The 25,883-nt window shown below is 38.9% G+C and overlaps 2 protein-coding genes across 22 annotated transcripts; both read right to left on the reverse strand.

Moving 5' to 3' along the window:
- Nucleotides 1-3,923: 3,923 nt before the first annotated feature.
- Nucleotides 3,924-5,632, reverse strand: LOC139112192 (protein Fer3). The gene is made up of 4 exons (XM_070673048.1): nt 5,359-5,632; nt 4,767-4,921; nt 4,356-4,515; nt 3,924-4,253 (listed from the first exon to the last, which is right to left on the reverse strand). The coding sequence occupies exons 1-4, from the start codon at nt 5,404-5,406 to the stop codon at nt 4,101-4,103; spliced, it is 516 nt and encodes a 171-aa protein (XP_070529149.1). The 5' UTR covers nt 5,407-5,632; the 3' UTR covers nt 3,924-4,100.
- Nucleotides 5,633-8,880: 3,248 nt separating this feature from the next.
- On the reverse strand, nt 8,881-25,803 carry L(1)g0196 (inositol hexakisphosphate and diphosphoinositol-pentakisphosphate kinase). 21 transcript variants are annotated; one of them, XM_070673000.1, is made up of 30 exons: nt 25,613-25,803; nt 25,229-25,387; nt 24,928-25,028; nt 24,764-24,856; nt 22,207-22,404; nt 21,984-22,124; nt 21,813-21,903; nt 21,534-21,688; nt 21,122-21,414; nt 20,551-20,745; nt 20,339-20,425; nt 20,059-20,247; nt 19,896-19,993; nt 19,621-19,758; nt 19,115-19,144; nt 18,203-18,437; nt 17,700-18,135; nt 17,491-17,624; nt 17,301-17,415; nt 16,991-17,230; nt 16,749-16,862; nt 16,477-16,634; nt 16,212-16,360; nt 13,182-13,490; nt 11,801-12,022; nt 11,464-11,704; nt 11,241-11,332; nt 11,064-11,175; nt 10,456-10,704; nt 8,881-10,374 (listed from the first exon to the last, which is right to left on the reverse strand). In XM_070673000.1, exons 3-30 carry the CDS (start codon nt 24,958-24,960, stop codon nt 9,927-9,929), a joined length of 4,995 nt encoding a protein of 1,664 aa, XP_070529101.1. In that variant the 5' UTR covers nt 24,961-25,028; nt 25,229-25,387; nt 25,613-25,803; the 3' UTR covers nt 8,881-9,926. The 21 variants fall into 21 exon arrangements, with proteins under 21 accessions (XP_070529101.1, XP_070529087.1, XP_070529091.1 ...); XM_070672986.1 differs by having other exon boundaries at nt 10,456-10,836; nt 25,262-25,387; nt 25,613-25,802; XM_070672990.1 differs by having other exon boundaries at nt 10,456-10,836; nt 19,636-19,758; nt 19,908-19,993; nt 25,613-25,802.
- Between the last annotated feature and the right edge of the window lie 80 nt (nt 25,804-25,883).

The raw sequence follows: 25,883 nt of genomic DNA on the forward strand, positions 1-25,883 counted from the left end.
TATATATTTCGTGCCGCTGATGCTCTTTTTTTTTTTCCTTCGGGGCGCTTTCTTTTCCACCGGACTCTTCTCCTGAACACCGTCCTTGAGCCGGCCTTCCGCTCGTTCTCGCGAGCTAATCCCAGCAGGTCGTTGAACTTGACTGTGTGTGTGCACGCTTCACTTCGCTACTCTAACCCCTTTTTCTCTCTCTTTCTCTTTCCTTCTTACTTTATCTTTTCCCCTTGTTCCCCTCGTTCTTCCTCTCCTTCTCTCTCTTTCTTTCTTTCTTTCTTCCTCCCTGTCACGCCGGCTCCTCGGAACGAACGAAGCGGCGACGTCGCTCGCTATCGACTAGGGTCTTCTCGACTTTCTCGGGCACTTCCTATGTATACCTAACTCTTCACTACGGCTAAGATCCCCGGAATAATAATGCACCATTTAAAAGTCTGGGGTGGCTCCGGGTGCCGATGTACTCCGATTACGGGCACTCTCCGCCCGCAGTGACCCACGCGCGTTCGCGAGGACGGTTCCCTCGCGGACGATCGTTGGGTTCTCGTTCGCGGTGGTCCACTTCGTCCGCGTGCCGTAGGTTCCCGCGGCTCCCTCGGTTAGCAGGACTCGTCGTCGTTGTTCCCGCTGTGTCTGCCTGCCGCATGCGGCAAATGTCGTAGACCCGTCCTGACCCGCGCCAACGATCCGCGCAGACCAGCCACCGTGAAACCCGTTGTCAACGACGAACCCCGGGGGGTGGTCAGAGCTAATCGCATTCTTCCTCGCGCGGGAGCGATAGCCCGTCCGAACCGATGGTAATCCCACGTCCGCGATCGTAATCCGGCTTGCCCGACGCGTTCTCCTCTTCCTCTTCCTCCTCTTCCTTCTTGCCCTTCACCTGCCGCTTTATCCACTTTGGCCACTCGCCGTTATTATCTTGGCTCGTCACTCTGTTACGCGACGACGGCGAGAAATCAGCCGATGTCATCCGTGAGGAACGCCGGGAACGCGTTCATAGGATCCTCTCGTAACGACCGAAGCACGCTTGTCGGAGGCGCGCCGGACACTGAGGGGCAACCACCACCACTACCACCACTACCGATACCGGCACCACCACCGCCGTACCATTACCAGCGGCTGTGAGCCGGCATCAGGAACAGCAGCAGCAGAAGCAGCAGCCAGCAGCAGCACCAGCATTACCAGCACCAGCGGTACCCACCACCACCGCCACCACCACTATCAACCACCCACTACCGTCGGCCGCGGCGGTGTCGAGCACGACCAACGAGATACTCTTCACCCACCCACCAAGATATAGATACTACAACGGCCGACTAAACTTCTCGGTAACTTTATATAGGTGGTCCCTCAGAACGCGATAGCTCTTCACGATCCGTTAAGATATTTAAAGACCTTGGGCGTTAACTGCGGGGGATCGGCTCTTCGTCGTGATAACGCGAGCGAGATTTTTTCAGGATCGGATAACGATTTAAACAAATAGTAGATCGAGAAATGGGAGCGCGCGTTTAGCATACCCGTCTTTATCGGCTTTTCAAAGGATATAATATTGAAGAATGGCGAGGGAGGAAAAAAAAAAAGAAAGATCGATTTAAAATGGTCTCTATCATGGAAATTAAACGCGCCACCGAGAACGATTCGCGCAATGTCGCAATGATCTTGGTGTCATTAGCGAGGTCGACCGATCGCGAGAGAGACGGCCAGTCGGCGCAAACGGGGACCACCTGTTAGGCGCCAACGGTATATCACAGCAAAGAGAACTTTGCCGATGATAAGATAACGCTCGAGTAGAAACGAATGACCAATTTGTTCTGCCCACGCGTCTCGCTGTGCGAGACATTTATCTTGAAATCCTCCGGAGCAAGGATCGCCATAGATTTTCACTTTTGTTCGCAAAAACGAGATACGATAGCACAATTCGTCACCGATTGTAATTGCCCGGAAAAAAAAAAAAAAAAAATTATGTCGAACAATTTCCATACTTTATCGCATTTAGAAAAATTTTTTTTTATAATACAAGAGTTCAGTTCTTATTCTTTGAGCGAAAAAGATTATCTTCACACCGTTCCTTAATTTTTATTTCTTATATACAATAATGCCGCATCAGCTCGCTGTATCGTACAGCAGGAATTCGATTTCTCGATCGCGGATCGGAATCCCGTGGCAGAAAGACAGCGTCATAGTTCCTGGGTTGTCTTTAACACGCCGGATAGCGCAGCGGATCGGGATCGTATCGCGTCGCGTCATCGAAACGCTTGATCCGCCGATCTTTTGTGACAGCGAGGCGCAAAAGAGAGACGCGAGAGGAAAGGGATAGAAAGAGAGGCGAGGTAGCCGTAAGCATATTGATCAGGAGACAGTAGTTGGCCGCATGCCACGTGGTGATGCTACGAGAGGCGCCGGCCTCTCCACCTATTATGAGCCAAGGCTCCTATCTTCGCGTTTCTTCTTTTCCCCGCGGCTCTCACCCCCGCCGACGCCGTCCGCCGTTGTCTTTCGTCCCTTCCGTCCCTTCCGTTCCATCGCCTTTTCCGTTCCTCCCCCCGTCTTCACCCCGCGATCCGACAGACAGCCTTTTTAGACCGCGTTATTTTACCGCTCCCCGCTTCTGCGTGTACTTCATCTTCTTGTCTTCTAGAAACTTGTCTTTTATTCCGAATGCGGCATCTAACATGCGTAACGCGCTGCTCGCCGTGCACGCGTACACATTCGCTTCGTATACGTATAATAAAGGTGAATACGTGTGGCTTGTTCTGGCGCTTATTCCGCCACGCATAGGAGGCCCACCCTCAGCATCTCTCTCTCTCTCTGTCTCTCTGTCTTTCTCTCTCTTCCCGCATTTTTCTTTTCCTTTTGAGCACCGCGACTTCTCCAACTTCTCGAGTACCGATCGAAAGCGTTAAAATTAAGACGTCAGGCTAACAAGCTTGCTCGGATCGTTCGAAGGTTTCCTCTCTCTTTCTCGCGGACGAGCGATCTCCCAGCGGCGATCTTAAAAGAGAGAGAAAGAATAAAAAGATAAATAATCGGCGTGAGGGGAGGAAGAAAACGTCAAAGGGGGGGGGGCCCCCTGTTAAAAGGCCGGTTCGGCACAGAGAGAAAGGAAACCGCCTTCTTGGGTGGCCACCGGTTCCTCCTGGTCAACCCTTATCCTCTTATAGCGCAACCGCGTTCTATAGTAACGTCGGTCTTTTCGTTCTCGCGAGATTCTGCCGTTCTGCCGACGAAGGGTCGATAAGAAGGGATTTACACCGACGTCGAATAAGCCGAAGGGTTATCTCGTGCAGGTCCCTTCAAAACGCTGATAACGTTACGGACTGGTTCCACCGATAAAACGGCGTGCCGCTATCGAGCGACGTACATGCAGAGCTCCTCCTCGCGCTGCACGTTTCGTTCGGTCGCGTATTGCCGCTAAAGTAGATCTTACTTTAGCACGAGGGATGGAAATCCTCGTGCACGGTTGCGCAATTAATTTGTCAGGCGTTTTAAAATTTATTAAAAATTAATATAATTATTTATGAATAATTTGAACTCCAATTCTTGACGTTTCGGATCACTTTTAAAATTCACGTTAAGAGCAGAGGCACGGAATGCCGGATATAATATTATTTAAATTCTTATTTTAATTTACGCTGACACTTATTTATTTTCGCAATTCATAATTTCGGTGACATCTTATAACATGTACTACTACGTTTAATATTGTAATGGAGAACTCACACGATAAAGTACTGCAAGATTATGACAATTCACATAATAAGAGAAACGGTTGAGCCGAACTTTGATACTAGAACAGTATTTTGAAGAACGCATCAGAGTCTATTTTAATATACTAAATCTTTTTCGTTCCTTTCGTGGATAATAATTTTAATAAACGTTCAAGTACGATCGAAAGAGTTAATGAGGAAGGAATTGAGTAATTATTGTGCAAGTACGAGTGTCACATACGATTATATGTTAAATTACATTTCGAGACTTAATGCTATAATACTAATTAGTAATGGAAGACTTATTTCGCCGACTACAAGTTTTTCCGCGAGTAAGACGGTGACTCGCATCGACTCGTAAACGCCCTCGTCCATCGTGGAAGAAGGAGAAGATAAAGATATTCAATTCTGCAAGTAGTATTCTCGCGGTATGTACTCCGGTTTCGGGCTACTTGGCTCGATACCGAGTAGCTCTCCCATGAAAGCGATGTATGTGATCGCCAAACGCAGGGTTTCGATTCTCGAGAGCCGTTTTTCATAAGCAAAAGTCGGTACCTGAAAAACAATTAAATTAAAAAAAAAAGGAAAGAAAAGGGAAACAAGAAAAATTATTAAACTAATTAATCACTCTTTTATTTTTAAAACACAAGTACGTACTTTCCTGCGGAGTTTGTCGAAGGCCTCATTCAGATTGAACATCCTACGTCTTTCCCGAATATTTGCAGCTCTTCTTTGCGACACCGTTGCTACTCGACGTCTCGGTTTCTTCGTCGTCGATGAGGGCAAATTCGGTGATCGGCCATTCGTCGTATAGCGGCTGAAAATTCCAAAGTTCTTTACATAATTTTATTATTTATTGCAGTAATTAATATTAAGAATCCTTCACAAAAGCGCGTTTATAAAGGCTCGCTATAATAAAAAAGATTTTAATTAGATAGGGCGCAAAGAAAAATTAAAGAATTAAGGGGACTCTTATGGGAGTTGATTTTTCTTTTAAGACGGCCTTTAGTCTTTCGACTTTTTCATGCAGATGATTTAACAATAATCTCGTGAAAAAAAAAGAATCACCTTTGGTGCAATAACGCACATGGCTGCCTGTACAATCCGTGCTCGTTCACGTGCGGATGAGCGGGTGGCTGCGTTTGATACAAAACGGAACTGTCCCACATCGGGTAGCTGGCGATCTCACTGCCAACGTACTGCGACATCTCCGCCGCGATTACCTGTTACGCATAAGTTTTTTCCTTTTCTTTTCCTTCGAAATATATAGATAAGCCCGCAGATTGATCGTAGTCACTTTTAATTTTAGTCTAAATTAATTCTTAATTATTGAAGACATGCGTCAATCGCTTGACTTCAATTATCGCGGACGCTACTTTTCAGGAATTAAAAATAATTTATCACTTAATTGCTGTTAAATAATTAAAAAGGGTAAAAGACAATCGCGCGCGACTTTTTGATAATTGTACCTTTCCATTTTAATTGCTTAATTTTTTTCTTTATTAATTCCCCCGACTAAACCGTTCTTTTCTTTTTGTTTTAGCGCATTCAAACTGGACCCCCATGAGTTTACCACGCCGGGCATTATTAAAAAAAAGAAGAATTAATAAATCCCAAACATTGGGAAGCGTTTTACGGGAGCTTCACCGTCGTCACTTACTGGTGCTTGATTTCCATTGATCTCCCACAGTGGTTCGGTGTAGCTCATATCCCGCTTCCTGTCCAGCGATGAGCGGATACCACCGGGGATGATTTTGCTCACCGCTCACTTGCCGGTAATGGAAAAAAATTAAAAAAAAGGGAGGATGTTTGCGCGCGACGACACTTGAATAATTGCGCCGCGATGTTTCAGGTCCCGAGCGTACCGTTCTTCTGACGAGGACCTTTCACCGGGACAACGCATTTTTCGGAAATCTCGCGGACGTCCTCCGGGAAGGGTGACCGCCCCTTTCGTGATTACCGAATATGCGCGGATCGCATGCTGCTGAACGCGTGCGCTGTGATGCAGCTACGACATTGGGGCCTCCACGTAGCCCTTGCATCCTCGTTGGGCGGTGCTTGCTGCGATGCGGCCTACCGTTACTGCGAGAGCAGATCTCAGGTATCGACCGAATGATTATAAGATGGAAGCAACGGACAGGAAACGACACGAAAGTCAAGCTGCCAGCCAGGTACTTAAACAGAAGAGTGTTATTTGGATTATTAATTTAATTTACATCCGACATGCGTATCAATGATTTTTTTCTTTTTAATTGACACAAGTATACGCGTAATTAAATAAGTGAGAATTAATTGCCGCGGCGAGGGTAGTTTAAATAAACGCGAAACTTTGCAGGAAATTATTTCAGTGATATATAATGCAATAATTAATTGTAGAATAGATGGAAAAAAAAAATTATTTTATACTTTGGGCGTTTATTCTTTTATTGTCTATCGATAGATATTAATTTCTAATATACGTTATCGGTAGGCTTCTGTTATTCTATTTTCAACGCGCATCGGTTTTTCGCGTTAGATCACCCTCTTCGTCGCGACTGCTCGAGAGATTTCCGCGACGAATTTGCGTAATAAGCTTCAGGAAGGTTTAGAAAGATCCGTGACGAAATCTTGCAATTTCGTTTAGAGGCGTGACCCCGTTGCGGGCAATGATGCAACGGGGGTGCATTGTTAGCGGCGCATCAAAATCGGATCGCCCGAACACGTGCGAAATTCGGTGGACGTCATTCACGCGACTTGCTCCGTTTATCCCGTTTATTCTCCTTATTTTCCGTCAATCGCCCCATTTTCACGATGCAAGGGACGCATGGGTGCTGCAAACGGGATTATAGAAAGATTAGTATAGATTTTTTTCTTAAGGGGGAAAGGTCATCAGCGCGCAGCAATCTTTGCGAATTTTTTTTTTTAGAAAAAACTATTTTTATCTTTATAACAATTACTTTAATTTAATATATGTGCACGTCATGCCGAGCCTCGCGTACACTTTCCCCCTTAACGCAAATTAAATATATATTAATTTTAATCTAATCTTTATGTTTTCTTTATCGCTCTACAATTCTTTTTTTTTTTTTTTTTTTTTTTAATGATAGGAAAAATTTAATTTGCAAGTTTATTAAGTCTTTTTTTTATGAACTTTGCAGGAGTATAATTCGGCAACTCTTTCATCGATAATTCTCTGGCGGCTGTCTTCAATAATCCTTCCTGTTTATAATTGGCTTCGGATCCAACCAACAGGACCAACAGGAGAGTCAATTTGCGATTTTGACGGACACGTGCGCGTCTTTTCGAGGGACAGTCAGCATATTGTTCACGAAAACGTTCTAGGGGGCTGCGTTTCACCCCTGAATCAATTAAATAGATATTAGCTGTGTCACTTGACGTGGCGAGAGCGAAACACCGACCCTTACAACGTGCGCGTATAAACATCGCGCGTTTCCGCGTGTCAAATCGGATCTCGCGTTTGTTCTCCCCTATTAAGATGACTTCGACAGGGGATTGCATAAAGTTATTACTTATCCCTCGGTGCATTCCCCTTTCGCGAATATTTCTACGTCCCGGTAACGCTCTAATTACGTCCCGTGTGTAGCGTACGATTTATCCTCCGTCCAGACTTTTTATTTCTTTTCTTTTTCATCCTGAAAAACCCTTCTGGTATTTTCACCTCGTAGTATCGCGATGCCGACAAATCGTTTTCCAATTTTCCTATCGAGCACCAGTTATCGCTTCGAACGCGTTGCAATATTTTTGAATGTATACAATACTGTGTTTGAGACGTGCGCAAAGTTATTTTGTCTGTAAAAATATATAACAATTACCTGTGTTTTATTTCATCTCTATATTAATTTGTATATTGTACGTTATATTTTAAAATTAATGTATGTATGTATGTATGTATGTATGTCATAATTTATGTATATTATCTGTAAGTTCTCGAGTTGGCAGAACATATTATCTAACAGCTGATTGTACAATTGTTTGACTATGTAATTTTACGAATAAATATATGACAAGTAAAGATTATCAAGCAGTGTTATGCCTAAACCTAATATCGCTCGGAAAACTTGATAAACGATATTCGTATAGGATTGTAGGCGCAAGTAGAAAACGACGTGGATGTTTAATACAACCCTCTGCTGTAATATGAACTATATACATAACTGCAAGCTGACGCCCCGGATCGATGTTCCAGGCGTCGGCGCCGGTAAGCTCCAGCTCTCTTTCCGCCGTCATTTTCTGGACCCACCGATATGATATGATATGAAATCAAACGTAAAATTAAATTTTATTAGCACATTTTGTAAGAAAACAAGAAAAGAGAAAGGTAAGTAAAATAATAATAAAAAGAAGCCGATGGGAGTTCACATTGAGAGAGAAATTAATTTATAAAGTTTTAATCTTGGAAATTCATATTAAAATTATTAAGTTTTCCACTGTTCTTTATTTATTGCGTCTTCTAATTTTTAAAAAGACGAGATGTATAGTAGTTGCAGTAAAAATTATTAATTATAAAGCAATTTTCTTTAACGTAGAATAAGCAAAAGTAAATAGCGCGCGCGATTTTTAATGTTTAATATATTCTTAAAAAAAAATATATTAACAATTTAATAAATAACATTTAATTCTTAATTTCAATAAAAGAAGAACGGTAATTTAATTATTTGACCATTTAAATATGTGAAAAATGGAAAATAATACTACCTGGCAAATCTGTTAATCTCAGGTTTTCGCGGCCTCGAATCGTCCAAAAAGTATCCGGAGTTAATAGGAATATAGAAGTAGTAAGTTGGTGGCACGAGCCTCGCTCCCGCCTACTCAGTGGCCACGCCTTTTTTGTAATGGTTCCTATTCTCCGCCCATGAAATAGGTGGAGTCGGCGCTTGGTCAAGAAGTTTCGAAGAAGATCGCTACGAGCCGCCACCATCCAGTCGAGCGAGTACTACGACCAAGTAACAAGTCAAATATTTTAAATTGAGGTTAGAAGGAACAAGACAGGATTTTTAGGATAAAAGAACAATATATTTTCAAATAAATATTACCTTGCATAATAATGAATGTACAGTCTGTACAACTTGATTACTTCACAATTTCAAGTGTAGTTCTATCTCCTTAATTGGGATATTTTCTTTGGCTCGGATATAATTATTCTTTCCAGCATTTATCATTAGAAAAAAAGGAAAACTAAGTATTTGCGTAATATTACGACAAGATATTTTCGTTGTCTCTCAACATGTTAAAATACATATATATTTTCAGTCTCATACATTCGGTAACTTCAAGAACATCTGATTATTAATTTAAAAAACTATTGCGATTTAGTTGAAGAACAAAATACAGTAATATACAAATATACATTTCATTCTAAGTACCCTATAACATTCATAATCACATCTATTTTTTCTTTTTCTTCTCTGTCCTTCTATTTAATCACTTTTATACTTAATCGAAGCATACATAATTAATGGCTATGGCTGTATAGCGTTTGTACATCTGCAATAATCTCTTTAGAAAAGAGGCAAATCTTCTACACACATAATTACAATAAAAAATATATCAATCTGCTCCTCGTTGATTAAAAGCTCTCGATTTTCAATACAAACTGTCGCAAAAAATTACATTAATAATATAAATGCATATAAATTAATGTTAAAATAAAAAATTAAACTAAACGCGCAGCTAATGATATGTAATTAAAAAGAGAATTGTATGTCTTCGTCTATTATCAGTCAAGTAATTCGTTGATCTTTTCATTACAAAAAGACCCGTAATATTCCAAGTCAAACAATTGCTACATTATTCAGAGTAAACTATCATACAACTATTTCGTCTATAATAAAATATATATTTATTTTAAGTCGCAAAGTAATATAGTGAGATTAACCGCTTTCTAAAGACATTCTAAAACAAGAATATATCGTCTTTATTTGATTTAATATCTCATTTATATAATGCTATAAGATTTGGAAGGAGACTTGTTTAAAAGTTTCGCTATTATAGTTTTCTCTAAATGACTGGTCCTGGTTGTATACTTTTATCAGCCTTATGGACGTTACTACGAAACATTAAAATAAGTGTCCAGTTTCTACGTAATACCTGCTGTGTTTTAATACTTTTTACATACTAGGAAATTATCCTTTCTAAAACCTTTAGTAGCATAAAACGCGACGTCCTAAGAATAGATCTAATATCACGTGGGTGTCGAGAAAAAGAATTAATTAATTAACAATGTATCACCTATTTTTTTTCTTCCTCTTTAATATCGAAGCCCACGGTAATGTTAGAGCTATCTGTGAGACTACTGGCAACAGTAAGTATCGGCTCTTCTTGCTGACTCGTTTCCGAGGAATGCGTTGGATCTGTGCTCAATTTCCAATTTTCTATATCCGCATCCGACATGGTCGAAAACGAGCTCTGTCTTGAGTAACTAAAAGTCTGTTCGGCTTTCGGTGTGACTGTCTTCGGCGTCGTCACGCTTTGCGAACGAGAGAAATTCTTTCGCTTTTGTGGACCTATATGCAAGCCGCTCTTTTTAGAATCCCTTACTTTTTCTGCGATTAATTTACTTATGCTTGAGGAGTCAGATTTCTGAGAGACTGAAGATTTTACTTTGTCAGAAGTACCACTCTCGGTATCTTTAATTCGGACGTCGCCGTGTGATATATCAGTGCTTTCCACCAGAAACCTAAAATGTACAAATAATATTAATGATCGATAAATGTGATTTTATGTATTATTTTATTATATATTATATTAAACTATCTACCGTCCGATCTTCTTATAGCTGCCACTTAGTTTTGCGGGATTGACGTCGTCTCTTTGCTCGAATATTGACTTAACGTCCTGTTTCTTTTGTTCCTCGCTCTGTTTTAAAGTCAATGTATGATCTTCATCTTCGTCGGCGTTATCGCAAGGAATATCATCGCCACATACGAGTTTTGTTTGCGCACCGCCAGCAGCTGACTGTATCACTTGCGGCATTTGGGTTATTTTGCGTATTTGACCGTCCTCATTGCTGTAATAATCCGTATATGAAACGCTGCCACGACTTTCTCGATTTTCTTGATCGAGACGAATACAAAATTCGTTAAAGTCGACGTCCAGGCAAGAGGTCGGAGAGAATTTCGGCGCAATAAAAAGTTGAGCGCTGTGAATGGACAAGTGTTAATTCTAATACTACTAACAATCAACGTATAACAATTAAATATTAAAAGAAATTATGTAAAATATAATATAGGAAATATAATCACAAATCAAAAAATATTTAGTAAATTTAAAATTAGTGTAAATAACGGAATGAGTTATCACGTCAATCATTAACATAAAGGGAAAGAAAATATAATTTATTTAAAGATAAATTTATTTAAGATTCACCTCTCGTTGCTGATTAAGCTTATAGACATGCTGCATTCGCCAGTAGACGTCGGTGCGGGTGACGATGGTTCAGAAGATAGAAAAGACTGTGGCTCGCTACTCCAGCCTGTACCTGCAAGATACAGAAATTATTAGTTAAAGAAAAAATTATATCACCATTACAGTAAAGATACGCACTGTTCGGACTAGTAGGAGAAGGTAGATTCCTGATGTCACACGTTTCTGTTTCACCGAGAGCCTTATATTGTATCGGTGTTGGCATTATATACCTATATGAAATTAATATTTAAATGCATCAGAGATTTAAATCACCAATTACAAAATAATATATATGTATAAATATTAAATAATACTCATATAATATTCACGATGCCTTGTGCTTTTATTCTTTTTACAATACCTGACAGTTTCTGTATCAGAAGAATGGTATTCGCGACTGATCCCGGCGTGAACGAGGGGTGGATTGAGCGACTCGTGCGTCGATCCGGCCGGCGAGGACTTAGGTGGCGAAGAGGCCGGCGTTCTAAACAACGGTGCCGTAGTCATCATCTCCAAGAAGGCATCTAGTTGACGCAGCGACAGTGCATTGTGCAGAGTTTCCAAAGGTCTAATAGGCGGCACTCCGCCGAAGCCTTCTATCGCTGCAGAATAAATATAGTAATTAATAATCTACATTACATTAAATAATTAAATATTTAACGTAGCCTAAGTATTTTATATATATATAATATTCATACCAGCGACTGCAGATGCGTGAGGTGGTACCATGTCTTTCAGATTCGGCGCGCTCGAGGAACCGCTTATCACAGCGGTGCTGAAGAGACTGTTGGCCGAGCCGGTGAGCTTCTTGCTAACGTTGTAGCCCAGCAGCTTGAAATAACTCATCTGTCCGGAGATACTGTGACGGTGGCGCCTTGCTGTGCAGGTAGGATCAGGTTGAATGATCCGCGATCGCATGTCTAAGGGTGGAGAAGAGGAATGAGGCCTGGACACGGGGTGTCTGGATGGGCGGGGGACTCAGACGCAGATAGACATTCCGGATAATGATGATGATTAGTTTAGTGGATAACGATGCTAGTGATAACGATGTAACGTCGTAATTTGTTATATATTAATAGCAGTTTCTTATTAAAAGCCCGACAGAGATCGGCTGTGAAGCTGTAGGTTTTTATCATAGCAGACGTGCTCGTGCTCGTGCCCGTGCTTATAATTGTGCTCGTGTTTTCAAGTATAAAGAGAAAATAATGTTCAGAAAGAAACGACAGAGCGGTAACGAGCAAAGCGAATCGGTGAGCATAAGAATTATTCCCACAAATACTGATTATTATATTAATCATCAACTGCCTCTCTCTCTTTCTTTCTCTCTCTCTCTCTCTCTCTTTCACCGTCTGCGCTTCTTTGTAAAATTAGCTTTAGAAGGAGGCAGAAGATTAACCGAGTCTATTAATTAATCTTGATTAGTGGGAATAATTCACATTATAGGAAATAGAAACTGGCGTTGGTCTCTCTTTGAAAAAAATAATATTAAACTAATTGAAAGAATCAGCGAAATGTTGATTTGATAAAGAATTAGACTTGATAAATATAGAGAACTAATTTCAACATTAATTGTGCTACAATAAAAAAAATCTCTTAATTACTTTCCTGTGTTTTTAAAGGCTTAATACTGGTCTTTCCGTCGTGTTAATTACATAATTTCTCGGTGAAACGAGACGAGACAATGCGGCGATTCACGTGGCATCAACGATTCATTGATCTCGTGAATAAAAATTTTTCTAGTATTTGACACTAAGGTCGCAGGGACTCCGGAGTAGCGTGAAGAAGGAACTCGGCCCGAATTTAGTCAATGCCAGAAAGAGTTTGTGAAGAAGAAAAAAAAAAAAAGGGGGGGAAAAAGAGAACGAAACGTTACTTACCGACGTAAGAACGAAGGTAATCACAATCGCCATCGGGTAGTAACGTTACCTGTCCCTTTACTAATTCACTACCAACGAAGTTCTCATTGACGTTAGTATTCGGAATGGACCGGGTTCTTTTCCATGCGTTACTCCTGTCACGTGCGACCGTACGGTCTCTTCCTGAACCTGCATTGCATTTGCCGTTTAGCCCTGAACTCACCGAAGAGTTCGATGGATGAGAGCAAGGTCACTTCGGAGCGCGAGCGTTCGTACTTTCTGCCGCGGCCACGATATCCCGTGACGGTCCGCTCTGGGGGTCCGCTGACGGTCGCGAGCGACGGATCGGGCAACGAGCAAGGGTTGGCGGATAGCTGTTTATCGTTGGGCGCATTGCGAAGCGAGCACGAGGAAGCGAAGCTCTCGTCAGGTGAAACTGGCAGTTCCGGCGAGCTATGTGATTGCAGCAACGTCGCCGACTTCCACATGGGTTCCTCGTCGTCGCGAGGTTCTTCCGGAGTTGGCTCCGCGGCTGACGGTTGCGTTGCGTTGCGTTGCGTTGCGTGGCGGTGCGTAGGGACGGTGAAATACCCGCAGGCACATAGGTCCAGGCGTGATAGCGTTATCAGAAGGATGACGGTGGGATACGGTGCGGCATTCGGAATGACGGTGCAGCGAGAAGGGGGGCGGGAGAGAAAAAGAGAACAAAAGAGAGAAAGAGCAGATTATAAAACCCATTTGCTAAAGAAATATAAGGAGACGAATCTTTAGACCACTTCTCTAGCTTTACGATAAAAGAAATCAAGCTCGTGATAATTTTATTCGGCCAATTCGGTAAAGAATAAATACTGATACGCGTTGCTTCTGCGATTACCGCATTAACCGCGATTTTCTCTCGCTTGTACTACTAAAAATAAGGATAAAAATAATTAATTAATTATATATATAAAAAAATGAAAATCTTTGTAATACATGTAATAAAATCGTCGTAAGTATTCTAACGTGTAGTGCTATGTCTGTTTTAATTATTTATAAGTACACATTTTGCATTAACGCGTAATGAGTCCTTTCTCGATTTTAAATCATTATTATATCAAATATGAATATTTTACAGGAATCCGAAGAACGTCATCTCGTATCATTAAATAGATAATATACTTTGACGCATTTAGAAAAATATTTAAGCTCACCGTTTTAGCGTTTAAAGATTCGTCAAGGAAGAAACAAAGTAAATTAAAGGATAGAGTATACCTTTGACCCTTTGCGCGCAGTTTTAGTGAGTATGTTAGATTCACGAGTACGCACACGACACAATAACCGTGGCACACGATAGCCATGCAACCAGTAAGCCAACCAAACCACACGACTTTTTACATATACAGACAGCTTCGTACACTGACATTTGTTAGAAAGCCGAAGCTCGTACGGCATTAGTATTCATGATCTTGTGGAAATATATTATGTTAGTCCGAATTTTTGTTTTTGTTTTTTTTTTTATTCAACTGTCGATGTGAATTATACGCGAATAAAGAGGAAGAACGATATGAAGATGAGACATGCTTCGCGAGCTGCCTATTCGAAGATACGATACTCGTCGTGATCAATGATAGTGACGACGTTGGAAGATGAAAATTATAGTAACAATGAATCGATAAAAGAAAATTATATGCGAATACAAAAGAAAGAGAAAGAGAGAGAGAGAAACTGCAAGTAACTGGAACTGTCTTGTCTGATAATGGTATGAAATACGATGACATTTTATCACGTAACGAAGGTATGTAATAGACGATGGCGAATGGAATGTCGAAAAACTTCTCGAAGGAAGAATGCTCGTTGATGATGATGAAGATGCTTGCGAGTTCCATAAGGAATAATGATCTTGGGATCGAGGATTCGGGCGGGCAGCTGAATGGACCACACTACGATGTGTGCGCGTGTGGCCCAGACAGTCGCCGACACTTAATTAGTTGGCTTCCACGCGCACAACTATCGCTGAGCAAAGAGTTATTTCAACTGGAATCATCGCCTCCTACCCTGGCAAAATACACATCTCTTGGCTGTACTACATGAAACAAGACACATTAGACTTTTCCGGACAGATCACGTTTGGCACCTCATCTGGTGTTTTAAACAGTTAACCATTATAAACAAAAAAAAAAGAAAAAAAAAAAAAAGCAGACGTATCAATCCTTTCCCGTTTATACAGTACGTGCGATTTGATAGTATACTTGATTAAAAGTAAAAGTAACCAAAATCAACAAATGTAGATTACAAGTTGCAACATATCTCAGAAAATTAACTTCGGGTAAAATATATAAAATTAATTCATTAAGGAAGGGATCAGACTAGACTATGCTAGACTAGACTAGACTAAACTAGACTAAAGACTAATTACGAGGTAGAAAGTATTGGATGTGAGAATCGGCAGTCACTTTAATTAGCACGTCGTAATACCGACGATGTGCATAAGCGCATTCCGAATATTTCACAGATCGATCCGACAATTATGCACATTTTAATTGCAACGAAAATTAAAGATGCGTGAAATTTACTCTGAAAATCGCAGCTGTGCTACGATTAACATAAATTTTATCACAGCGTATTTTTATACGTCAATATCGGTCAATGGAATTATTTCATTGCAACATGTGCATAATTTCCTACGAGTATAAAAAAAAAAAACAGAGAGACACATTTCGTATCCAACAAAGAGAAAAAAGTATATGTAGGCAAGATGGATCTACTCGATTGTGGCAAAAAATAGGAAAGATACGTAAAGTATCGTCCGAAAATATTTGCATTATCTTGAAGAATCATTCTGTAAAATAATTGGTAGCCGCTACAAACATACCTTCGTTGTTGACCGCGTCCAAGCTCTGATACTGCAGCTTGTCCGCAGCTACAAAAAGAGAACAGTAGAACACAGAAAGGGGCATTGCGACGACATTCCACCATCGATTCAATTGCCAGTAATTTAGCCCCTAAAAGCTTTATATATCCCGACGCCTTATACAGATATACAAAAAGAAAACCAGTGATAATAATTATAATCATGCACAAACTATTACCGTGTTAAGGATACCGTACACGACTCACATATCGTAATACACATTTCGTATTCGTGTGTATGTACGCGTTGTTAATATTATATTCGAATCAAATATCGCTCGTTTAATAGCGACATTTTTTTACACTTACTTTAACGTAAATCTGCTCACCGATACGAATAACTTGCACGTGAAAATAGACTTACCTTTCTCGGGCTTCTCTTGTCGCTGATGATCGTAGCTTCGCGCGCGCGGTTCTACGATACTTCCTGCCTCCCTGCTTCGTCGTTGTCGTTGACTCGCCGCCAATTGGCTACTAAGTCTAGCAGCCTCATGTCCAGCCACAGTTCTGGCGCTATATATATTTTAATATCAAATAACTTTTCCATTTTTTCACATTTCTATCGTTTTACCATGATGATAAATATTTGCTGCTACTCAATACACACATTAGACAAGTGAATAACAGACCTGATAGGAATCGGTGCTGAGCTTTGTAAAAATCCACTGTCATACGGTTCGTCCATCATGTTTGGATCTAAATCCATCATATCAATTCCACGGCTGGTCGTTGGACTGTCTAGCATAGAGTCCACAGCATCTGTTTCCATTAATGGCGGAGGCGTATCCTGAAAGCAAATTTTTGTGTATTATATTACCATAATTATTTAAAGGAGAATAAAATATTTATTTAACCTGTTTAAAAATTTCACTGTGCAATTAACTAATAAAACTGTACTCACAGCCTGCGCCGTGGTGTTCAGATCGTCCTCGATAATTCCTAATTCTGCATCTTCCTCCTCTATCCGAGTGCTGCATTGTGAACTCGTATCTTGACCGGAGCCACCGCTTTCCCCCTTAAAAAAAACCCGGTAAAAATGTATTTCTATTCGGGTACATAATATTAATTCCGAATTAAAATTATGTACGCACATAATTTTAATTAGCGTGCGCATGGTTTTTTCTAGTATAATAAAAATCTTACCACGTTGTGGCTACTCTCATTGCGCGAATGTGGTCTGAATCCAGGGCCAGGTGGCAAATTCTTTTGCACGCAGCAATTAACACCAGGGCTAAAATGCAATTCGACGTGAAAACGTTCTTCGCTGCTTGGATCTTTGGTTGGATCTTCGTACAACATAACAACAATTTGCGACATGTAGTTCAATTCGGAAACCATACTGACATATTCCATCGCGCGTCGCCATTGTTCGTCTTTCACCACCTGCCAATTACATACGTAAGAAATTGGAAAAAAACGCAAGATATTCTTTTAAATATAACGTGCTACTTACATCGAGTAAACCACCATAACGCAACACGGTTAGCAAGGAATGTACGTGGCTCTCGCTTGTGAAGTACAATCTCGTGCGTACATGGCGGCCGGGACTCGAAACACCATGCGAATATCTATGGATTAATTATTATAATGTAGATGTTAAAAAATGTTCAATTAAGGAAAAAATTCTTTATAAACTCATGTACCTAGGATTAAGCCTATTGACAGTTTCCTCAGATTCCTCGATATTTCGTTGTAAATCAGCTCGTATTTTCTTTAGTAAAGGAGTGCATATACCCTGGCCAATAGTAAGCTTTTCTTGTACCGTCAAGCCATATTCCTGCACAATAATATAATTCACACATAAATAAGTAAAATATTAATAAAATTAGAAAGAGAAAAAAAATGTTAATACCTGAGGAATCACTATATCCGCTAAAGATTTAGCGTACGTGTACAATTCTTCCGCGTGCTCGAACTGCAACGTATGATTGTTGTGCTGCAGATCGTATTTAATGCAATCGTAAATATCGGGTATTTTAGATATGTCAAAACGTTTGTTTTTTGTACAGAAATCCTTTTCTATTTTTCCCCAACGACGTCCCATTAGTTCCCACGTTTCGCCGTGGTAAAGTATCGTGTCCTTCGTCTTCGGATCTTCCTTCTTAATACGCACGATGTCCAGAAGTTTTTGGATGAGACTGTGAACGTGCTGGCAACATCGAACCGGATTCTTGACAAAATCTAATGCTGCGTTAATACTCAGAGCGTTTCCCGGATTGATCTGCTCCCGATCTTCGCGAGTAAATTCTCTATCCTGCTGCAGCAGCTCGTGCAAGCGCGTTTTCACCCTGTAAATAAGTAAAATATTGCGTGAGATAAAAGTTTGGACGTTTAATAAAAAATCCTTCTACTCACATATTTTGATATTTGCTACTATCGCAGTCGTTGTCTAAAAGGCCATTAGTATTCGCGCTTTTCACCATCTGCACCAAGATGGGCGTTAACTCTCCCTCTAATGCGAGCAATCCTTTTGCAAAAGCCGCAGCAGTCATTTGAACGCGTCCTTCGTCGCTGGCATAGATCTTCAAATCGTGACGAAATGTGGAGTGCAGGCGTAGCAAACCCAATCCTTGCGCACCTGCGTATTCACCTACGTTTAAGAGAAAATAATATCAACACAGCGATGAGATTTCTTGGGACAAAACTATTTTAATAGAACACAACGACAACGGAACGATTTTGAAATGCCAAAAAAGTTGTCGAGATGATCTATGCTCTAAAGATCATCGTGATATCATTAAGATTCGATTAATCGGGATTAATTACATTAATTAACGTATATTAATGAAACGTTATATGTATTACAACGCGAAGGTAATGCAACAAGTTTTTCATGTCTTTAAATGTTTTAGAGTTACCTTAAAACTCCTATGTTGGGATTTTAATAAAAACTTACATTGAAAAACACATATATTGTACAAAAAGTACGTGCATAATTATTTTTTTTATATAAAAGAAAAACTACACTTAATATATATTGTGCCATTAAAATCAAAATTGACAGAAATATTACTTTAGCATAGAAAAAGCGTGTGGCGAATGGTGAGTGTGGTGTACGCTAAAACCATGCTATTCTCAAGCTGCCGACAACAACTCGTCTTCGGTAAGTCGAGTGACAGCTTGAGGATTTGTTCAAATAAAGAGATATAAATTGTGCAAGTGTACTCTTACTATTAGCACCGTCGTACAACATCGCTATTTCTAAAGATAGCAATACAAATCTACAGAGAACTATGGAATAAGCGTGGATCGTAAATAAAAGGTTACCGTGGTTTGGTAACATCTCTGATTCTTCCTCTGAAATAACATTTGAGAAAATTATCCTATATGTGACTCTAGAAAATTATATTATTACATCTCACTATTAACTACCAGTTAAGATATGATTGCCAATATGGTTGTTAGTGCCTCAGTGATTGCTACACTGGCAATTACTCTCGAACTCGATATACCGATTTTATTCAAATAGCCTTTTTTACGCGTTTATCATGGTATAAGTTTTAGCGATATATATCATAGGAGTATACAATCCAATCTCAGTACGCCAATTCGTAAGCAGTTCAATAGTTTTACAATTTGTACAACATAGCATTCTCAATATATATATCTTATATCAAAAGCCCAAAGGCTTTCTGATTACATAATTCATATACATCACGGATAAACCCAGATCAGGTTTAGCTAATAGAGGGAAATTATTATAGAAACAATCTTCGATACTGTGTAGAAACTTAAAAGCGAGCATGGCAAGCATATGAACATAAGATACGAACCACTAAGGTGTCTACCTTGACCACCGGGATACATGCAGCGGAATATGCGTCCTAATTCTTCCGCCTGAATACGTCCAGCTGGCGTCAGTTCTCCACCCCATTTCAATATCAAAACTAAAGACGGTTCCCCTAATCGATCTAAGAAAGAAAACAAAACGATATACTCATTTCTTCATATATATATATATAATTTTTTTATATTTAATAAATATATTAAAAATTGTTTTTAATTGAAATTTTTATTTAAATATGTAAAATAGTAAAGCGAAGCATACTAAGATCGCTACCGTCGTCGGAAGAACTTCCCCGCGGCCGTCCTCGAGGTTGATATTTCAATTGGACTTTACGATTTATGCCAGAGAAATGCCCATACCTAATAATACATACACAAAGTTAATAATCCAAAAATTAATTATTCTGTTTATAATTTCTACGTACATTTCTAAGACACTCTTAAGTTGTTCCAGCTTTCCTTGTTTTTCCTCCAACTCGGGTCCCGCTGCACGATGCTGTATTTCCGTCAGTAGACTACGCGCTGTATCGAGAATTTCTTGCAGTTGTTTAGGACGCTTTAGTTTTACGTGCCCATGCTTGTAGCCGTCGTATTTGGCAAATATCTCAAAAAATCTATTGAAATTTTATTCATATATATATATATATTTTTTTTTTAACTTGCAATGACTTTGCAAAAAAAATCTATAAAGTTTAGTTTACTCACTTCGGATGACGCACTTCTACTTTCATTTTCTGCTTTGGAGTTCTGTCACCGTGTCTAATAACTGCTACGACGCAGCGTAATTCCATCCTGAATAAATATCGAAACAATTAATAACGATTAAAAAAAAACTGTAGCACCGAGAGTATTGTTAGTAATATTATAGTTTAGTTTATAGTTAATAGCTTATAATTTCGTTATTTTATTAAACTGACATTTTGCCAAATGTAGTTGGCACAATAGGAGGGTCGTCCAATTGAAAGGGAACGCTCCAAGGAATGTGCAGTGTGGGAGCCAGCTCCCTAAGTATCATATTTCCCAAAATCTTGGCACAATCATCGTAATACTTATTCGAGTTCTTTACAAAACTAAATCCATTCACGTCGCACACAAACGATTGGCCATTTGCTCTGCAATCAAAACCAAATGCCTATATTGACTGCTGCATATATTTAATTTTTAGTTACTTATGTAAATCGCAATATTTTTATGATCGTGTCAATATCTGTTTCTCAACTCAACTCAGTTCATAGCGCTGCGATGAAAATGAAAGCTAATGAATGCGTAATGCGATATGTGCTTTACAATAACACTGATAACCACGTCGATAATTGTATTACGTCAGTTAAGAATATAACGTATTATTGTCTTAATATCTACAGGCGTTCGAAAATAATTTTAATACATATTTTTTTTTTTTTAATATAATTAATGACTTTAAAAAATAAAACAATAAAAAATATAAAATATTAAAAGGTGTAATAAATTAAGACACAAATTACATACCTTAATAAATCGAAGCCGCAAACAGTTTGCTTGAAAGCCAAACATACTTTCCTACTAATAAGTTTCTCAGCATTGTTCAATATCACCGGATAGCGAATTTCCTTGCCCTCTGAATCTCTCTCAACTTTGCCGTCAAGGGCAGGACTCTTCCTCGCTTCGGCGTGAGCGTAATCAGGTCCCACGGTATAAACTTTAACGTCAGTACCATCGGTAGGCATAAAATCTTCATAGATATAAGAACCACTCTTACGAACGCGAGATTCTGGAGAATATACACTACTACGGCTACCTATCTGTATAGTAAATTAAACATTTATTTTAAATCTTTTTCATTAAAAAAAAGAATGCTTTTTAAATCATAAATAAAAAATGTAATTTTAAATAAAGAAAAAAAAAACACACGCACACATACCTTTCTAAATAATCTCTGACTTCCTCCTCCAGCGGAAGTAGGATAATAAATATAAATGTTATGGTCTTCAGCAGATACTGGTTTTTCCACGAATGGCTTGTTAAAAGTAATACCGTTTACCTCTACATGATCTTCCGACTCCACAAGCTCGTGCACTAAAATATCGAGTCAATATGTAAAGACGAAACATGTATATACGAATGTTCTACACTCGTCGTTATTGATTTCAGAATTCAAAGTACCTACAACTCATTTACTATGCAAATAAATGTAACTCACGTTTTGGATCTGGTGAATCTCTGTCGAGAACGGCGTACCGTGGAATTTCAATACCTTCGCTCTCTAATATAGCATAAACTCTTCTCCGATCCTATAATTTATATAATGTACGATTAATAATTGTAATAGAAAAATATATAAATATCTTGTAATATTTTTTTCAAAGTATACCTGGATATCATACTGCATTGGAAGGTGATTAATAATAAATGGTTTACGTAAATTTGCATAATTTATAGCTTTATCAAGAGGAAAACCTTTACTATGGAAACTTATTAAACAGTCAACCACAGGCCAATTTTCTACAGGTTCCTATAAACGAGCAAACGCAAGAGATATAAATTATGTAAAATAAAAATATTATATATAGCTCTGTAACGTGAATGTATATCACCTTTAATATCACTTCTTCGGGAAAGACAACAATTTTTATATACTCGAATTCCTCGAGCCTTGTTAAAATCTCTTTCATCGGTTTACTCTGCGATTTCTTCGCCATTGCACATATCCCAACGAGAACTTGCTTTCCCTCTCCTTCCATATCACTTCCGCCCATATAAGCATCATCTTGAGTGCCTTCTGATAATTCAGGCTAGAAAGTAAAATTAATGATCAATGATAATTACTTAAAACGCCATACTGTGTGCACAAGTCATATCTTAATAATACTTGCAATAAATTTAACTACAATAACTAGAAAATAATTAATAAACATATGTCAATCAAACTTATACACATATAATATAAAATTAAATTCACTATCACACACACTTTTTTTTTTTTTTTTTTAAATGACTGACAGATCAAGAAGAAGAAACGTCACAGCCTGATTTTTTTTTTGCAATTTTTAAAAATGAACGTGATTTCTAAACTCCGCTATATAACAAGCAGTGAGGAAGATTGTAAAATCTTCAAGCTAAATAGTGCTCACCCAGTATGCCTTTAGGCAGGATAGAAATCTAGGCTTGTCGTCAGCAGGACAATTTTCATCGCGAACTCTTGTAAGATTACTCATTATACTCTTTAGTTTGATCTTTTGATAAGTAAGTTATACGTTGATCACATTTGTTATTGCCTACATGGAAAGGTAATACGTATCAAGCGACGATGCGTGAAATATGTACATTTGGAAATGAAAAATCACGCTATCTCTAAAGTTCGTGACTCAGGGTCAAGTTTTCATTCACCTAAACGCTTGTATTTTCTGCTCATTTCGTTTTTACCATTTACTACTTCACTACAATCCAAGACTCAATGAGGAATGCAATGCCAGTCATGCAGCAACAAGCAAACCAAAGCGCGAGCGTTTGTTAATCACTGCAATAAAAGATTTAGAAAAGATTTATGATTAATTTAACCGAATAAATAAGAAAACAAGATTAGAATAAGCTGAAGAAATGTAGCGGAAATCTATCTTCGTTTCTTGTTACTTGTCACAATACAGATAAATTGACAGAAAGAATGTTTTTGATAACAGATTTTTTATACGATTTAAAGTATTCAATAAGTTATCACAGAAAATTATGTGAGCTTGTGACATCTGTTGAATTAAAAGATATTAATTTATTATTACGTACAATACTATGAGTGTCTATCGTTTTTTTTTTCTTTTTTCTTTTAATTACAATTGTTACTAATTTGATAATCGCGAAATATATATTTAAAATATATAAATAAAATATTTTATTAATTGTACACATACGCACTTGTACTTTTACCTTGGAAATAAAAATCATTGTCATGTATTTTCACGAACTAAAAGTTCCACAATGTAGTTAATACATCACACTGTAGTTAATACATCGCATTCTCAATTTAGATTTTGAAAATGCACATCGATTTCATAAGTTTATATACTAATTCGCACGGTGTTAAAGTAACGAGTGGCAAGATCATCTGAATAAAACTAAAACTCGCAGACAGTCACCATAATGTTATCAGGCACAATTAGAAGCAATTTATAATTCAGTCAACATTAGCACTGTTATAATTGGCTGAATGACGATAAATGTTAACAAACGTATTTCTACGCGAGACAAACGGAACGATGCGATGCTCGCGTTGCACACGCATTAATAGAAAAATTAATAGTTGTATCATGTGCGTACCATTCGTACTCGAATAACGTGTCTTATAATGAGATAAAGTCCTGTTTGGCCAAGCATCATAGCAAAGAAACCGAATTTACTCTACTGCCCCACTGATTGAATTTATACACTCCGCTATATAGAAGCATTTATCAACGCGCATCAAATATTTACATCGATTAATTCTTTAAAAGCTGATATTACGTAATAAGAGAATCTTTTAATTATCTAATGCTAGCAATTAATTAAATAAGCGACAAAAGTCTCGACATTTACTCGGCCGACGATTTACATAACTGTACGTAGACTTCCAAAGGAAATATATAAATATGTTGCAGGCCATATATATTTTTAAATGCGTAAGAAAATTTCTATATATATCACAAACGTATGTATTTCTAACCTCCGACAAAAATGTACGGCTATCAGTCTTTGAGCAGCTGTTTTACACGTGTACAGACGTATTCGTGACATAAACACGAGATGTAAAGATCGACGTGATACGACATTACTATTTTATTAATCGCAAATTAATTTGTCTCGCGGAAAAACAGTCAATTGTCACAAGCGCACACAACTCTGTTCACACGACGTTGTGACTCCATTTCTGTGATATTTCATCAGATACAGAATCAGATTCATACAATCAAAAACTTGAGAGAATTATTAGTAAGAAAAAAAAAAAATTAACAAATGAGGAAAACACTAGATTTTTATATCTTAAAAATTTTTTTTACGTGCATAGTATGCAGTGCTCTGAATAGAAAATTGAAGGATAGATTTTAAACTGTGCTTGGTGCAGTGGTTTACACACTTGCAACCGTGTGTTTCAACAGCGTATAAAAATAACAGTCTTGAACTTACTCTCTTTGAAGAACGATAGATTGATGGAATAACAGACTGGACTGTATTTATGTCGCCTATGTAGAACATCGGTCTGCTAGCATTCCTAAGACCCTGCAAGAGAAAGTTTTGTTAAGCTCAGGTCAAATGGAACATTATCAGATAGCTTTTAATGAGAATTTTACTTGGTAACCATGTTCCAGTTCAGTGTAAGACATGTCAGATCCGGTTTCATTGATAAAACAAACACCTTGCACTTGTATTAGACAATGGCCAGCTGCTGAAACTATCATATTACCTTATTATTACATTAATAAATTAATGATATTAATCAGAAGTTAATCGTCAAAAAAAAAATTATCTTGCTCCTTTGGGACAAGTTGCTCCAGTTTTCTAGTTAATTTGTCTAAGAGATAATCACATATATATCTTTATCTTTTCGTCTAAATAAAGATAGACACATGTTTATCTGATAGGTGAATTTACCCGAGATTTGGAACAATCGGGCCTTAATCTTACAGGCTCTTGCGTCTCATGTAAATGTCCAAGCAAGTGGTTTCTTTCCCTTTTTCACCAGTAACGTTCGCAGAAGCGTTCCTCTTTCGGGTTGTTGAGGATGAGAGATGACGTTGTTTCCTCAGCGATCTGTAACGAAGATTAAATGTTTGTAGAGGAAAGAGAAACATTAACATTTGCACATCTACCGCGATAACCCCCGGTCGGCTGACTAATTGCAAACACAGTGGCATTAGGGCGTATTTGCCTCCGTGATTGAATTCGATACGCGGAACGGTGTCGGCGGGGTTGCGCCATGCGATAAAGGCCGACGAATAATTCGCCGACTGGTTCGTAAATCGAGAAGATACCCACTAAATTCCGTAGCCGCGAAAACTCCTCGCGCGAAAACTGATCACGTCCGCACGTGACTCATTACGCGACACGGTCGGGGCTCGCCGGGCTCTCTCCAATCGTTTTGAATTGCGCGTTTCTGTTGACGTCGCACACTTGGGTCCCCCGGCATGTGGCTGTGCCTCGCGAAATCGAATCTCCACAGTGACGTTCCCCCAGAAAGCGGGAACCTTCTGCGCATGCGCCGTTTCCATCCAACCGCGAGACCAGAAGATGTTCGATCAGAGTCCGC

Source organism: Cardiocondyla obscurior, linkage group LG27 (genome assembly GCF_019399895.1).
Source record: "Cardiocondyla obscurior isolate alpha-2009 linkage group LG27, Cobs3.1, whole genome shotgun sequence".
Lineage (NCBI taxonomy): Eukaryota > Metazoa > Arthropoda > Insecta > Hymenoptera > Formicidae > Cardiocondyla > Cardiocondyla obscurior.